General features: G+C 42.1%; 2 protein-coding genes across 4 annotated transcripts in view; one reads left to right on the top strand and one right to left on the bottom strand.

The window, feature by feature from the left end:
* Dnah7 (dynein axonemal heavy chain 7) overlaps window positions 1-4,823 on the top strand; it is a 253,668-nt gene extending 248,845 nt beyond the window's left edge. The window contains 1 exon segment of the mRNA XM_036172739.1: window positions 4,556-4,823. Coding sequence (XP_036028632.1) covers window positions 4,556-4,762 — 207 coding nt within the window. The 3' untranslated portion in view covers window positions 4,763-4,823.
* A 101-nt stretch (window positions 4,824-4,924) lies between these two features.
* The window catches only part of Slc39a10 (solute carrier family 39 member 10), a 93,273-nt gene continuing 82,196 nt past the window's right edge, over window positions 4,925-16,001 (bottom strand). For all 3 annotated transcript variants that reach the window (XM_036172738.1, XM_036172736.1, XM_036172737.1), the window contains exons 8-10: window positions 15,405-15,485; window positions 10,030-10,220; window positions 4,925-7,512 (exon numbers count right to left, since the gene is read on the bottom strand). In XM_036172738.1, coding sequence (XP_036028631.1) covers window positions 7,354-7,512; window positions 10,030-10,220; window positions 15,405-15,485 — 431 coding nt within the window. In that variant the 3' untranslated portion in view covers window positions 4,925-7,353. The remainder of the gene's footprint in view (window positions 7,513-10,029; window positions 10,221-15,404; window positions 15,486-16,001) is intronic.

Below are 16,001 nucleotides of genomic sequence, written 5' to 3'. Positions count from 1 at the left end.
CTCTGAGTGCTGACGGAAAGTGTGTGTATTCCAGAGCTGTGAGGTGGGATGTTCTGTAAGCTAAAAGTCCATCTACCTGCTGTGTCGATGAACTGGTTTTTCTGTGTAGATGCTTCATCTGGATGAGTGTCTACTGGTGAGCAGGGTACTGATAACCCTGCTGTTGTACTGGAGTCCATTCTCCCTGTTTATCTAGCAGTGTTGTTTTATAAAATTGGGTACAACATAAAATAAAAATAAATTTTGCTGGAAAGATGGCTCTGTGGTTAAGAGCACTGACTGCTCTTCTAGAGGACCCATATTCAATTTCCAGCACCCACATGAAAGCTCACAACTGTCTGTAATTCCAAGATCTGACATCCTCACACAGACATACATGTAGGCAAAACACTAATGCACATACAATTGGGTACTGTTATTATGTGCATGTATATTTATAAATAATACATCTTCTTGATGAAGCGATTCCTTGATTGTTATGCAGTGACCTTTGTCTCTTTTTATTTTCCTAGTCTTAAAGTCTAAATTGTCATATATAACGACTCATTCTTGGTTTTGAACTCTGTTGGCTTGGGGTATGATTTTCCACCATTTCCTTTAAGTCTGTGTGTCTTTTTGGTTCAGGTAGGTTTTCTGTGGGCACATATTTTAGGTCTGGTCTTTAATTCATCAATAGTCTCTATCGTTAAACTGGAGAATTAAGGTCACATTCATTCAGAGTTATGAAAGGTATGGAATGCCTGTCATGGTTTCTGTTTTCTTCTGTTTAGGGTGTTGTTTGATTCTTCCTGCCTTATTTATATTCATCTTTGTGTTGTTTTAGATTTTATTTGTGTACCTACTCTTCCAGTGGAATTTATAGTTTATGTGCTCATGATGGTTCTCTTTTCTTTTACTTCTGGGTGTAGGGTTCTTTTGAAAGCATCTGTAGGAAGGCTAGTCTGGTGGTCATAAAGGATCTTAGTTTTTGTTTATCTTGGAAGGTCTTTCAGCTTCTGCACTCTCGTTTACTGCTCTAGAGGCAGCAGGACCTGAGAGAATGGAGCTGATAAATGAGGTAAACTAAAGTCTCATGCAACAGCCCACTTTATTCAGAGCATCGGACAGTTTATACTCCAGGGTTAAGAGTCACACTAGTAAAGTGTACAATCACAAGGACAAGCCGCACACGGCAGAAACATGTTTATCTGAAGTGAACTCACTCCTATCTGCTGCATCTGGGAGGAGCATGAAAACACATTCCAGGAACAATTCCGTGTTTTGAAGAAACGGAGGTCATAAGACTCTTGTCTTGTTTTCTTAGAAGCACCTGGGGTTCTCCTCACAGGATTCTTGGACTGTGTTCTGGTCATTCTAAAGGACAGCCTTGTTAGAAATAGGAAGCTTGGCTAGCAAACGCTTTCTTTAAGACTCCAATATGTTATCTCGCGTCCTCCAGACTGCCGGGTTTCTGCTAGGAATTCTGTTGGCAGTCTACGAGGGCTGTCCCTTCAGTGTGATTTGGTGCTTTCCCCTTGCAGGTTTTAAAACTACTTCTGGGAGTGATGAGATGGCTGCATGGGTAAGAGTACTTACTGTGAAAGCAAGAAGACCTGAGTTTAAATCCTAGCACCTAGGTGAAGCCCCAGGTAGGGCACATATATGCAACCATGTTGGAGACACAGATCCAGGAGCTTGCTGGCCAGCCTGCAGTGAACTTCAAGGTCAAACATATGGGTACATAACACACACACACACACACACACACACACACACACACACACACACACACAAAACCTACTTTGTACTACACTTTTGGCATTTTGACTATAATGTGTTGTGAAGCTCTTTTCTGGCCATGGCTATTTGGGGATCTTAGACTTCCTCCTATACATGAATGCATGTGTTTTTCAAAGACTAGGGGAACTTTCTGCTCATATTTTATTGAATAGGTTTTTTTTTTTTTCTCCTTCAAGTATTATGCAGACATTTGATCTTTTAGTAGTACTGCAAAAATCCTGTAGTTTTTTTCTGTCTTGTTCCCTTTTATTTTTTTATGAGTAAGATATTCTGAAAGACCACTATTCTTAGTGTACCTACTTAAGCGAGTCTGACTTGGAGACTTGCAGCTGCATGCTGTTTGACTTTGAGAGATGATCTTAATCTGTAGTCCAGGGTGGCCCTGAACTCACAGCAATCCTGTCTTTGTTCAATGAGTTCCTCGTCCATATCTGCATTGTCTTCCTAATTTGTTTTTTATGTGTATCTTCTTGGATCTCATTTGTTGTTTAGATTTTTTTCTTCTTTGTTTTATACAGCTCAAGGTGGCCTTGAACTCAGTGCTGAGGGGGGCTTGAATTCCCGAGTCTCCTGACTCCATCTTCTAAATTCTAGGTCTATGCCAGCATGCCTGGCTTTGTGTGGTGTTGAGGATTGAACCCAGGGCCAGGAAAACTCTATGCTGATGACTCGCCCACACCCCAGCCTCTCTCTAAGCGTTTTAATAATCATTCTTTTGAATCTGTCAGGTGCCTCATCAACAGCAGTATCTTTGGAATCTGTTACTAGGGAATTATTTTTTCGAAGTATTGTTTTAAAATGTTTAGACTACTTCTTGTTTTTATATGTTGAAATCTGTGCATCTATTGAAATGGACATCTCTACCACTTACATGGGATAGCCTTCCTAGGATATGACTTTCTCTTAAAGATGTGTCTTGGAGTGTGAGTTCATTATGCTATGCTGAGTTCATTTCCAGCTGGGTACTCTGGGTACTGCAGCATAACCTCCTGGTGGTTTCTTTGTGGTTAAGTTTGGCCAGAGCACATTCTTCAGAGTCAGACCCCCGCTTATGGATTACCCATTAGTGCAAGCAGGTCTTTAGTTCCTAGCAGTATGAGTGATATGCACCCTCTATGGCTCCTCATATAGTAGGAGTGACGAGTGCTTCTTAGGCACTCTTGATGCTGGTTCTGTTATTTAATGGGCTCTAGGCTTGGCTACCATAGCTGTGGTGAAGAGGCTGAGCGCTGCTGTCTTTTGATTAGACACTGTACAGGTCCAGTTGCTTCACAGGGAATGACAGAACATGCCTTCCATCCTCTGGAGTGCTCACCCTTCCTTGTCAGCAGTGTATGACCAGACAAGTGAGAGGCAACGATGCAGGGGCCCAGGACAAGTGCAGTGGGATGTGCCTCCCCGGCACAGCTATCCCTCAGAGAGCTCCCTGTCCCCCAGCGGGTCCCCAGGTGTCCATTTCTAAGACAGAGAACTATTTCCCTGGCTCTAACTGTGTAGGCAGGGAGGCAGTGGAATCCTTTTCTCCCTTCTAAAGCATCACCCACATCACAGAGCTCACATCACAACCCTGGTTCTTGTGGAGGAGACCAGACCCTTGGCTCCCTCTGCGTCACACCTGTCCATCACCATGTAGTAATCTCAGTTTGCCTGGTGAGAAATCCTTCTGCTAAGCAAATGCAGAGAATGTGGGGTTCCAGAGATGGGAGTATGTGAAGGTTTTTGACCCTCGAGCGATCCAGTCAATCAGGTCCCTTCTTAGGCTGGCTGTTGGCTACAGCACCCTGGGGGTCTCCTGGGGGGGGGAGCAATGTGTGCATTTCAGGCCCCAAATCTCTTTAGACTGTGCACCCAGAAGGACCTGGGGACTTCGGTGCTTGTCTGAGCTGAGTATTTGCTGGAGGTGAGCTCCTCTCAGAGCTGCGGAACTGGGCAGGAGGAGGACTGTTTTCTCTTGCCTTGCTTCTGGTCCAGATCTAGACTGTGCAAGGATTTTGTTTTCTGACACTGAATTCTAGTGTTTTCCCAAGGATACTCAACTCAGAACACAGCTTCACAGGCTTTTTTAGTTCTGGTGGAGGAGTAAGTGAATCACTAGGAGCTAGATCTACCGAGCCATCTTGCCTGGCCCACAGCACAGTATGCCTAGTATTCATGGTGTTTACGGTGATTTAGTTAGATAACAGTTGCCCAAAAAAAACTCTTCAGAATTTGTTATTAGTTTTAAATGAATAAGCCATGTGATTTTGAGCATAAATAGTGATACATTTCTTTGAAAACATATCAAATTTTGTTTTGTAATTGAAAGCCGAGAAATTACCCTCAGGGAAGAGGTGACAAACAGTAGGTAATATGTGTTTAAGAATTAATGCCTTTATGATGGCACAATGCAATTTTTTATACATTAACTGTTTACTGTGAAAAGATTTTACATGCAAACTGCTGAAAAGGCAGCTCCAACATAAATATGGGTCATAACTTAAAGTCCACTAAGAATATTTTCTCTATAGAAAAAGAGTAAAAATGGTAACCCTTCCCAGGCTAGCACAGTAAACTCACTTTAGCTCACAAACAGCAAGCAGTGAGAAAAGAGAGTGGACAGTATGTTTCTAACAGAGGTCAACTGTTTCTTTTCATTCTGTAGTCTCCATAGTTGAGCAACCATTTTGCTGTTGACAAAATCTATCTGGGGCACAGATTTTTAGCTGGAACCTTCCTCTGGGATGACTATGTCAGCCGAACAGCTCTGACTTAGAGAGGTGTTTGCCCTTTCTTCCAGATGTGGTTAAAACCCTGCAAGAGGGCAGACATCCCCGAACGGCCGAGTTACGTGGCCCCACTGTACAAGACGAGTGAGAGGCGAGGCACTCTGTCCACCACGGGCCACTCCACCAACTTCGTGATTGCCATGACGCTCCCCTCCGACCATCCCAAGGAGCACTGGATCGGACGGGGCGTCGCGCTGCTGTGTCAACTGAATTCGTGACCCGGAGGTGTCGTTAGACTGAGTAGAACACATTGTATTTTTAGATTTTGTTTTGGCTTAAATAAACTGAACTAACATTCTTAATTATGACTTTATTCTGGCCTTTTTAAAAGTATCATGAAAATTCACAGACAGACTGAAAAAACACTGGTGCACTTTCTCTTTTTGAATAACTTTATTTTGGGAGAGTTCCGTAAGCATCAGGAACATATATAAAATGACACACCACTGTTGACAATGAAAAAACAGCATTTGATCACTTCCAGCTTTATAAATTTAAAAAAAAAATGATTGAGTTACAACAAAAAATGTTTAGATATTTTTAGCAAGTATCACCTTGCAGGACCATAATCACATTTAAGCCACGGACTTACTGTTAATGGAGAAGGCTCACACTGCACCTAGCTACTATAGTATTTCTAAGCATAATCATAGCTGACTGAATGCAATGTGATAGAACACCAAAATCCATATGATGTCACATGGCAACAGCATTGTACAAGTAACACTGGTGATCTCCAACAAGCATCTGTTAAAAACTGGACTGGTCAGCGAAGTGGAATGTTGGAGCCAAACAGAAATGTAGTGGAATTAGGATTGTCAAGTGAGACCTGAAACTATACACTAAAATGATGTCAAAACTAAACACTGGTGGAAGCCTATCCAAATACTAGCAGCAACTGTTAAAGCTTTCCTACACGGTTAAGAAGGTCTAAGAAATAAAGACAAACTTTATATACTGTGAGCATAAACCGGTCAGCTGTAAATGAGGCCTTTTAGAATGGGAGTCTATTCCAGCTGTTGTTTTAAATGAAGCAGATTTAATGCTGGAATGCACAATCCTCCTTGGGTGTAAAACTCAAATATGAACTAGAAATGTATCTTGGTTTGGAAAGCAACATATCCGAGTCACTGAAGTTGGCAGTACTCAGTACGCTGGCCCCTTCCAGCAAGGTTGCTCAAAGGGCCAGGCAAGGAGGCAAAAAGGATAGACTGTTCCAGCTGTGCCCAGGGCTGAAAACGTGTACAAAACCACTACTTCAAAGAGGGCTTGGAAAAAGACAACTGCTGTAATTCAAGCCTCAATTACAGAAGTAATAACACCTAGGGACCCTCGCTTAGAACACAACGAAGGAATACTGGTGATTATCTAACACCTTGATGCGTGTGCTGCTCTCAAATTTTTGTTTTTGTCTTAAAAACTTCACAGACTAAAAACTGGGAAAAGGACTGAATGAAATCATTTAAAATGGAATGGAAAGGGTTTGGCTCTTACAGTTTGTTTTTTCAAGGGCTATCCTGGCTGCCAAGCAGTTAAAGCTAGCTGCACACGGTTCAGACAGAGTTCACTTCCGTAAGTGAAGAGTGAGCGGCAGGAGGTCTAAACAGAGAAAGATGCACATGACTAGTCTACAAGTTACCGAGTCCCAGTTCAGGCTAAACACGACTCTCATTCCTCACACATCCCTTCACCAGTGGTGTGAGAGCAGGCAACCACACATAGACTATCCCCTATCAGGCACCAGCAGTGTATCTTGGCACAAAATGATAAAGTGATTTTGGTTTAGTCGTGTACGTGGGACCACAGTAGCCATGGTACCAGCGCAGTGACAGTTTAGCTGACGGTTTATATACAGGCTGTAGGCATGGCAAACTCAGATTTACTGCCCGCCACGGCATGTGCTCTGAAGGCCAATGCCAAACTGGCAAAGTAACGTGAACACTCAGAACTTAAAATTTTCCAATCAACCTAGTTGGTGCTAGGGAAATGGAACGCCACATCTTTGATATTTTCTAGAATGGTAATTTTAAGAAAAAGGTATCTGACTACATGCTCTGACTCACCCCCACAAATAAAAACAAGTTAAAAGAGAAAATAACCCCAACACCAAGTATAGTAATGCAAAGAACCATTAAGAATCTTTCATTAAACTGAAGTTCACACAAACATACATCACAAATTTCAGTAGTTTAGGCTGCAAGTTTGAACACTATGCAAATATATACAAAAATAGTAACTCTAGATTCAAGAATACGGGCTTTCCCCAATGCTAAGTCCATACTCTAACGCAGCCTGGGCTTCCCTCTAGTTCCTAAAGTCGACTTTATACAGGTTCAAAGTTGTGTCAAGTTGATCCCTATTAACCCCATATGTTATATGTAGCTGAATTACAGGACACTAAAATTCATTCTTAGCATACACACAAAAATGTCTGCTTAGAGTCCATTTAAAATATTTTTAAAGTTTAAATGATTTTTTTTTTGGTTTAATTTCTATTTCTGCATAGCCACAGAAGTTTCTACTAATAAAAAGACTAGTGTTTTATATGATTCTCTCTTTTTGAAAGTCTTAAACTTCTATCGACATTGGTTCATGGAGTCCCATTTTCTCCTGTCTTTATCACAAACTCTGGTTTTAAAGGATCCATTCATGCAGAGAAAACAGCACTGAGCACCAGTCTTTCACGGTCAGGCTCAACCCTACGGAACCTGTGAGTAGTGCAGGCCACTGAATTCCCTGAGCAATGTGCACACAGGACAATGAACAGGGGCAAGCTGCACGGACATTCTCGCAATCGACCTGGGAATGGTCAGAACTGGATGTCAAACACAATTTTGTCTTCATAAAGGGCGATCACCAGCATGATGGCAAATCCAAACAGCAGCCCTAAATTCTGAAGAACGAACTGCCCAACCGGACAAAAGCCATGCTCTTCGTTGTCACCGTCACCGTGCAGCATTTCCGGGAGCTGAAAGACAGGTGTCAACAAGGCCTTAAGACACAAACGGAAGCTTCTCTCCACTTCTAGTAAGACTGTTCCCATTACACGGTTTCTCTTCCTACCTATAAGTTTTTATTGTTATAAAAACATTTCTTTCTTACTTCCCCTAATATTGAAGCATAAACAACACAGAGAACGTCTCACAGGAATGTACTCTGGATTCCTGTATGTGGGACAGGAATAATGCAGGGTCTCTTGACACTCAAATTTTATTCTGAATGCCAACACAACCGCCGTAAGCACAGGAGCCGACCAGCATCTACGGGGACACAGTACTTATGCACTTCACAGGTGAGGCTGGAGGTGGAGCTCTGGGGTACAGCCTGCCTGGCATTCTTAAGGACCCTTGTTTGGGATGAGCATAAGACACACACACACACACACACACACACACACACACACACACACACACTCACACTCACACACTCACCCCCACCCTCTCTCTCTAAATTAAAAATTATTTCCATAGTAGTCAGGAAACAGCACTGCCCAAAGTCCTCTAAGCAGGCATTTCCATGAGGCTCCTTTAAAAACCTCACACAGAGACTCTACATAATGCCAATAGCTGCCTGATTGGCTTCAAATGGCTTTAGGTAAGTCATCTTCCCTACAGTCAGGGCAGCCTTTCTAAAATCAAAATGTGGTCATAGTATTCTACTGCTGTAGCCTTCTCAGGGTTTTTAAATTCACAAGTGGCATACGTACACTATCATTTTAAAATGTTTAAATGAAAATGAATTTCATTTACTTATTGTGAGAGTGTGTGTGTGTCTGAGAGAGAGAGAGAGAGACAGAGAGACAGAGAGACAGAGACACAGTGCACTGTGAAGTCAGAGGGCAACTTGCAGTAAGTAGTGGTTCTCAGCATCTACCTGAGAACTCAGGGTGTTCCTGAGAGTTCCACCAGGGAGCTCAGGTCACCAGGTTTGGTGGCAAGTGCCTTGATCTGCCCAGTCCTCAATGGCCCTGGATGTTATTTTTAAGTAATTTTTTTCTGCTAATTAGAAAAAGTGTTAATAATTTTGTGTTAATAATATGCTAGAAAATATATGCAGGGAGCTTGTTGTCTTCTGTGTCAAGGTCAGAGGGTCTGAGCCAACTGCGTCCTTGCAGAGAATAGATTGTCTGTTCTTGTTTGCGTGCTCACTATACAGATGACGTCACGTTCTATTATTTCCCCGGAGCACACTCCCAGAGGGGAACTGGTGGTCATAAGAGCTCTGTCACCCCTGACTGAGGACTTCATAACCTGCTCCTCCTGCTGCCAATAAACTCTTACAACGCTTTCACACTGAGCCCAGATTTCCTAGTAAGAAACACAATGACCCCCTCACTCTCTTCTCAGCCAGTGTCTCTGTAGTTCCAAATACAGCACATGATTCTGAACCAAGCTGGGGAGGAGCAGGGAGAGTTTGGGAGAGGTTCAAAATATACTGTATAAAATTATCAAAGAATAAACAAAAACATTATTAAAAAGCCCACAGATTCTTACTGTAATTTTTTCCCCCAATTTCTAGCTTCCTAGTACAAGGATCAGGGACAACTAATAACAGTGATGACAATAATGCCTGTCCCCTACAGCTGTCTCCGCGTGGGCGATGCAGTAGTTTGAGAAATGAAGTCCAATGCTCAGTGTGCTACACACAGCGGAAGACACCAGGGCCAAGGAGAGAAGCGCGGACTCGCGGGCTCTACCCGAGGAGCAGGCTCACAGTGCACACGGGCCGCCTGAGACGTGAGAAGACAGGCAGAGAGGGGCTGCAAGACTCGGAGTTCCACCCCTCGGAGAGTTCTCCATGGCACAGAGAGGAAATGACGCAAGAGTTAGGAAAGGGTGAAGCGAGCGCAGGGCTCGAGGGTTACACAATACTGCAGGCAAAAACCTGCAGGTCGGGGGAAGGACTGAGGGACATTCTACTTAGATGGGACCGGAAGCTTTGAGACTGTGTGAGGAACCCTGCCAGGAAGACAGGTCAAAGTAGCGTCTAGTTAAAAGGTGAAAATGAAACCTCCAGAACCCGACAACCCCGAGAAGAACTGTCAATAGATTTGAATACTGGAGTAAATGGAAATGAAGCAGCTGCTGCTGTAATTCAGGTTGAAGACAGACACAAAGACCAGCATGTGAACAGGACCCTTCCTTCTTGGCCACGAAGAACCTCAAAAGATTCTGTTAGCAGTGACAAGACGTCCCACCCAATGTCACAAGGTCTCCCGAGAGAACTCTGCAATTGTATCTCCAAATACTGCTATTACTTGAGTTGTGACATTAGCTGGTTAGAAATTTTCAGCATCTCCAAGAAATCTTTGTAAGGTAAATGCCTTTCCCTGATTACTATTTACCGTGTCAGTCTTTAAAACTGGCCAGAGTCTTTAAAGAAACAGTGAAGTTTCCAACCACTTCCAAAGATGTCTTCCATTTCTGGAGGCTGCATTCTATTTGCAAGTTTAGTATAACAGAAAAAGATATTGAAAGCATCTTACCATATCCACCAAGGCCACATAGAGGAACATGCCTGCTGTGATTGCGAAGATCCAGAGTGTGATGTTGTTGGCATACTGACCAACAGCTGTGCCGATGAGCATCCCTATATAAGCCATCATGGCTGAGAGCAGGTTGTACACAATCGCTTGCTTTACAGTCATGCCTGCTTTCAGAAGAACTGCAAAATCACCTGCAAGTCAGACACCACACGAAAGCTTAAAACCACAGGATTTGAAAGTACAATTTCGAGCAGAGAAAAGTATTAATAAGAAAATTAAGAATGCATTATAAACATACATCATTAACAACACGGCAGCACAAAAGTTGTAGGAGTGATAGAATTATTCTACAATCCTGTGTGTGGTACAGTTTCGGAAGTCTGTATGTATGCGATGAGCCAACCAACTGCATATGCAAAGACAGTTAAAAAGCCAGGGGTGGTGCACAGCTGTAACCTCAGCACTAGGGAGGCAGAGGCAAGTGGACCTCTTGAGTTGGAGGCCAAATGGTCTACGGAGATAGTTCCAGGTCAGCCAGGGATACCCAGAAAACCCTATCTTAAGAAAGGAAGGAGAGGGTTGGGGATGTAGCTCAGTGGTAGAGCACTTGCCTAGCAAGCGCAAGACCCTGGGTTCGATCCTCAGCTCCAAAAAAAAAAAAAAAGAAAGAAAGAAAGGGGAGGGAGGGAGGGAGAGAGAGAGAGAGAGGGAAGAAAGTGTCCAACAGCCGGATCTCACAGAGGCACTTCTCCGTCAGGGAAAGGCTCCCTCTTCTCAGGTGACTACAGCCTGTGCTGTCAAGCTGACATAAAATTAACTGGTACAACCATTTCCTGATCATCTTGAAGAGCCCTGCACTGGCTGGCTCTCTCTTCTTCCCTGGGGTATGGAATAATTTTGTCCAGTCTTCTGTATGGAAAGAGCTACCTCACTTCTTTCTCCACCAACTTCTCCTGGTTTTGCTGTAACTCACCCTGAACCAGCTGAGCCACAACAAAGGGTCACCTTCCAGCAGGTGTGAGAGGAGGAGGCTTCTGATGTGCCCGTTGGGTTGGTCAGGAAGCACATCGCTTCCTTTAGTTTTGGGAATGTGGCTCTGGAAGCAGCAGGATTGACACTTAGTGAACTTAATGAGCACAGGCAGGCCAGACTGCACTAACGCCATCTTCCCTGCTATCACAGACAGCGGCATGATGACCTCACTCTTGAGTAACTACGAGGGTGAATTAACACAGAGGGTGTGTGTTTGTTGAGACAGGATCTCAGGCAGCTCAAGCTGACCCTGAACTCTGAATCCTTCAGAAGGAATTGTTTTTACTTAATTCCTACAAATAAGACATAGCTGCCTCTGTGCCTCGAGAGGATCATATCCACACAGTGTGTGCACAACTGTCATTTTCTTAAAGCATGTACACTTGAGTTCTGTCTCAATCTCTTGGGGTCTCCCTCTCTCTCCCTCCCTCCTCCCCCTTAACTTAGCCTGTACTTAAGTTTATATTAAAACTGTTTCTTTATATGAACTCCAGCTTTGCTTCATTAAAACGTAAGTCACAAAACTTGCTCTTGTTTTCTCTGCTGTAGAGGTCTATAGATCTTTGTCAACGCATATACCATGTAATCACAACTACTAACAAACTCTAGAACTGTTCTATTAGTTCCCGAGTTCCCCTGGGCCCTGTACCACTAACACAGCAAACAACCTGCTTTGTGTTGTTATAGTTCTGTCTTTTCCATAGCATCATATGAATGGAATCCAACAACACATATTTTGGGGTCTAGATTTTTATCACTTGCCATGATACACCACTCTATATCAGGAATTACTTTTATTGTTCATCAATACTCATCCCATAGACAAATAATGCTTTATTCACCAGCTGAAAGGCTTTTGGGTTACTTATCGTTTGGGGCAATTATGAACTCACTGGCTTTTGTATCAACTCAACTTTTCACTTCTTTGGAGTAAAGCCATCCCCACCAAATATAAGACCATAGTTTGTTCACATCTTTGACAGCATATAACAAACCCAGGAATGAAATTTCACATTTATCTACTGTCTTCTTTAGTAAATATCTTCTGTTCAAATCTTTGTCTGATGTTTTTTTTTTTTTTTTTTTTGGGGGGGGGGGTTGGAAGAGGTTCCCTGTCACTAAGTGGAGAAGTCTCCAATATTGTGCTCCTAAAGGCCTTTTATAAATACATGTCTCCCAAATTTTCAGTCTGTGGCTTTTTTCTCACTCTCTAAGCAATGTCTTTTTATTTTCTTAATGGGTTATGTATTTAATAAGATGCCTAAGAAAAGTTTACTAACCCAGACACAGAGACACTGTGTAGACTAACAGCTTATTTTGAGTTAATTTTGTTCATGGTATGAGGTGTGAATCACAAGACTTCTGACAGCTTCTGTTTTTGGGCAAGTAAACATCCTATATTGAAGCATCATTTGCTGAGCCCTATCTGGAATTTTCTTTGTACTTTTGCTGAAAATAAACTTCAATATATATGGAGACACTAAGCTACGTGATTTACACATCTGTCCTTTCCTCAATACCGCTGTTTTGGGCATGTGGCTAAACCAAGTTTCAAATCAAATTTGCTGTCATTTTTCAACAATTTCTAGATGTCAAATTGTTTCCTTTTCACATAAATGTTTTAAGAAGCTCATTAATCTCTGTCAATGAAGCTGCTGTGGTTCTGGGTGCTGGGGATCAAGAAAAAAGACAAAGAAGAAGAGATTGAAGCTCACTGCTTCATGCTTTTGATGCAAGTGGGACCCTGCATCTTACAGACTCTGTATAAAGTGAAATATCTTACTTAAAACTATTTGTTCTTGCTAGGTGGTGGTGGCTCACACCTTTAATCCTAGCACTTGGGAGGTAGAAGCAGGCAAATCTTTGTGAGTTCCAGGCCAGCCTGGTCTACAGAGCAAGCTCCAGTACAGCCAAGGTTACACAGACAAACCCTGTCTTGAAAAAAACCTCAAAACAAAACAATAAAAACAACCTTTTGTTCTAGTCTTATTTCAGGGTGTGAAGAGTCTGAGGTTTTGCATATTTACCCAGTTTCCTGCGCAGTAAGAGCCTGTGTAAGTTTTAGAACTAAGTCAAAAGACTCCCTACAGTGAGATTAGATGGAGCAGGCCTGTCTTCATGAGGTAAATCAGAGGAGGTATGTCTGCCAAAGCTGCTAATGAATGTGGTCTAGTACTGTGGTTACTGACAATAATTACTGGGGTGTTTTAAGAGTTTACTTTGATGTTCTTTACTCTTTATTACTGTATATCTAAAATTTCAATGGGCTAGAGATAGCTCTGTGGTTAGAAACACTGAGTGCTCTTCCAGAATACCTGGGTTTGATCCCCAGAACCCACATGGTTGTTCACAACCATCTGTCATTCCAGAGTCAGAGGGTCCAATACATTTCTGACCTCCTTGGGCACAAGACATGTGGATAGTGCACATATTAGATGCAGGTAAAATACCTACACATAAAAAAATGAATAAATAAAAACTAAAAGAAACCTCTATGTACATCTATATGGTGAATGGCCAACTCCTTAGACAACCATGCATGTTACAGAGAATTTATTTTGAATTAAATTTAATCACTGATATACTTGAATGGAATGAGAAAACACCACAGCACTATACCTTATCTGAGTTGAATCCTAAAATTATGATTCATTTATTGAAATGTAGCAGAATATTTAACTATGCAAAGATGGTTGCATTTGTTTAACTATGTAAAGAAGTGTTGCATTTATTTATGTTGTGGAATATTTGTTTAACTATATAAAGATGTGTTGCTGTTTTACCTTGCCTGCCTGAGGCACTTAATTGATCTAATAAAAAGCTGAGTGGCCAATAGTGAGGGAGGAGGTATAGGTGGGACTTCCAGACAGGCAGAGTAAGTAGGAGGAGGAATTTAGACTCAAGGAAGAAAGAAAAGCAGATGCCAGGGAGATACCAAGGGAGAGCCAGCCAGACAAAGAGGAAGCAGGAAAGCAGGAGAGCAGGAAATACAGAACGATAGAAAGGTAAAAAGCCCTGAGGCAAGATGTGGATGAATAGAAACAGGTTATATTAAGTTAAAAGAACCAGTGGAACAAGCCTAAGCTAAGGCCAAGCATTCATAATTAATAATAAGTCTCCGTTCTTTATTTGGAGGCTGGCTGGCAGCTCAAAGAAAATACCAACTATATAAAAATGTGATTTTCTTGATGCCAAAACACAGAGCTCAGAAATAGTAGGAGAGTTTGGGCCAGGCATAGTAGTACATGCCTCCAATCCCAACACTTGGGAGGTGAGGCAGGATGGACACAAGTTTGAGACTAGCCTAGTCTACATAGCAAGTTCCAGGCCTGACAGGGCAAAATGGTGAGATCCTGTCTCACCAAAACAAAACAAATTCCCAAACCTTTGTTTTTAGAATATATAACAACAATTATAAAATAAACATATAAGACAGTGATTATCCAGAGGAGAGAGAAACTAAGGGAAACAGGAAAATAAGAACCTGCAAACAATATTTTGGATATTGGAATTATAGTACATACTATGAGCAGGAAAACATTAAAAAAATAGAATAAAATGGACTTGAAAGTATTTTGAGGGCTCTACTTTATTAAAATCATGTAAGAATCACACACACACACACACACACACACACACACACACACACACACGAAATTGTCTAAACACCTAACTTTATAGCTGAAAAAAGAAAGAATTAGAAGTTAATGATTATTCCAGAGCCTGACAGTAACAGTCAGGACCACTTTCCAGTTTCTCTAATAACCAAGTCTAAAGTCTAATAACATTCTGGTTACTGTTTGGACAACAATGTGATCTCTCCATCATCTGTGAAGAAATCACTGTCCTAGGTTCCTGCATTTTCAATTATGTAGTAGCAAACTTTACCCTGCATCCTCAAGAAAATATAATGTGCTTGGTGGCGGTGGCACACACCTTTAATCCCAGCACTCAGGAGGCAGAGGCAGGGAGATTTTTGAGAGTCGTGAGTTCCAAGATAGGCTCCAAAGCTACACAGAGAAACCCTGTTTTGAACCCCCCCCCAAAAAAACCAAAAACAACAACAAAAAAAACAAAAGAAAAAAATATAATGTATATGACAAATGAAATAAAATAACAAGGAGCTAATGCCTTAGTCAGGCATTTGAGAAACACTTTCACGATCATCAACCTAGCTTCTCCGACGAAGCAGGTACTTTCAGTCTCACACTGGGATGCACTTGGCTGTATGGCACTCTACACTTGCCAACAGACTCTCTGTCTCACCACCTCTAGTTTAATGCACTTTACAACTGAAGAAGGCCTAGATGTGATGAAAGCCGGTAGGACTTTGGGGCTCATACCTAATTCATGTGGCAGCTCATGGCAGAAGACGGCTATTGAAGTACTGATTCCTCCCGTCAATCCAGCGCTAAAAGCTGCCCCTGGAAAGGATCAGGAACACAGCAGACAGTAAGTGAGGCTCAGGGCTCCTGTTCTCCCACCCTTGTCTGTGAGATGCTCCTTCGACCTCAATTAATTTCATACTCTATGTTATTCTCCCACCTTACGCATCCCAGCTTTTGAACATACACTGGTCTGTACAATCTCATTCCACTAGCAGAAGTCTGTATTCTTTAGTATTGACAGCTACTGTGGGTATAAATACCAGGGTTATAAAAATACAGTTTCTGCTTTCTGAAAGAAACCAAAGCCTATTTCTGAATAATAAAATCTAGATCCCCAAAAGAACTAGGTCCTGGTCACAGTTAACGTTCTACCAGTCACTAGTTTACATTACAGCAACAGCACACACAGTTCATCTATGTTCTAGGGTATGTGGATTTGCTATGGGGGGTTTGCTATGAAACTTTTCTTCACTTTTCCCAAGCTGTGAAAACTTTATTACATCCCAGGCTGGCATTACACTAGTCTCTTGTGGGTGTGTCTATGCACATGAA

The sequence above is a fragment of the Onychomys torridus genome, chromosome 23, assembly GCF_903995425.1.
Source record: "Onychomys torridus chromosome 23, mOncTor1.1, whole genome shotgun sequence".
In the NCBI taxonomy this organism is placed as follows: Eukaryota; Metazoa; Chordata; class Mammalia; order Rodentia; family Cricetidae; genus Onychomys; species Onychomys torridus.
The sequence above is the reverse complement of the archived record's forward strand: the minus strand, read 5'-3'. Positions and strand labels throughout refer to the sequence as shown.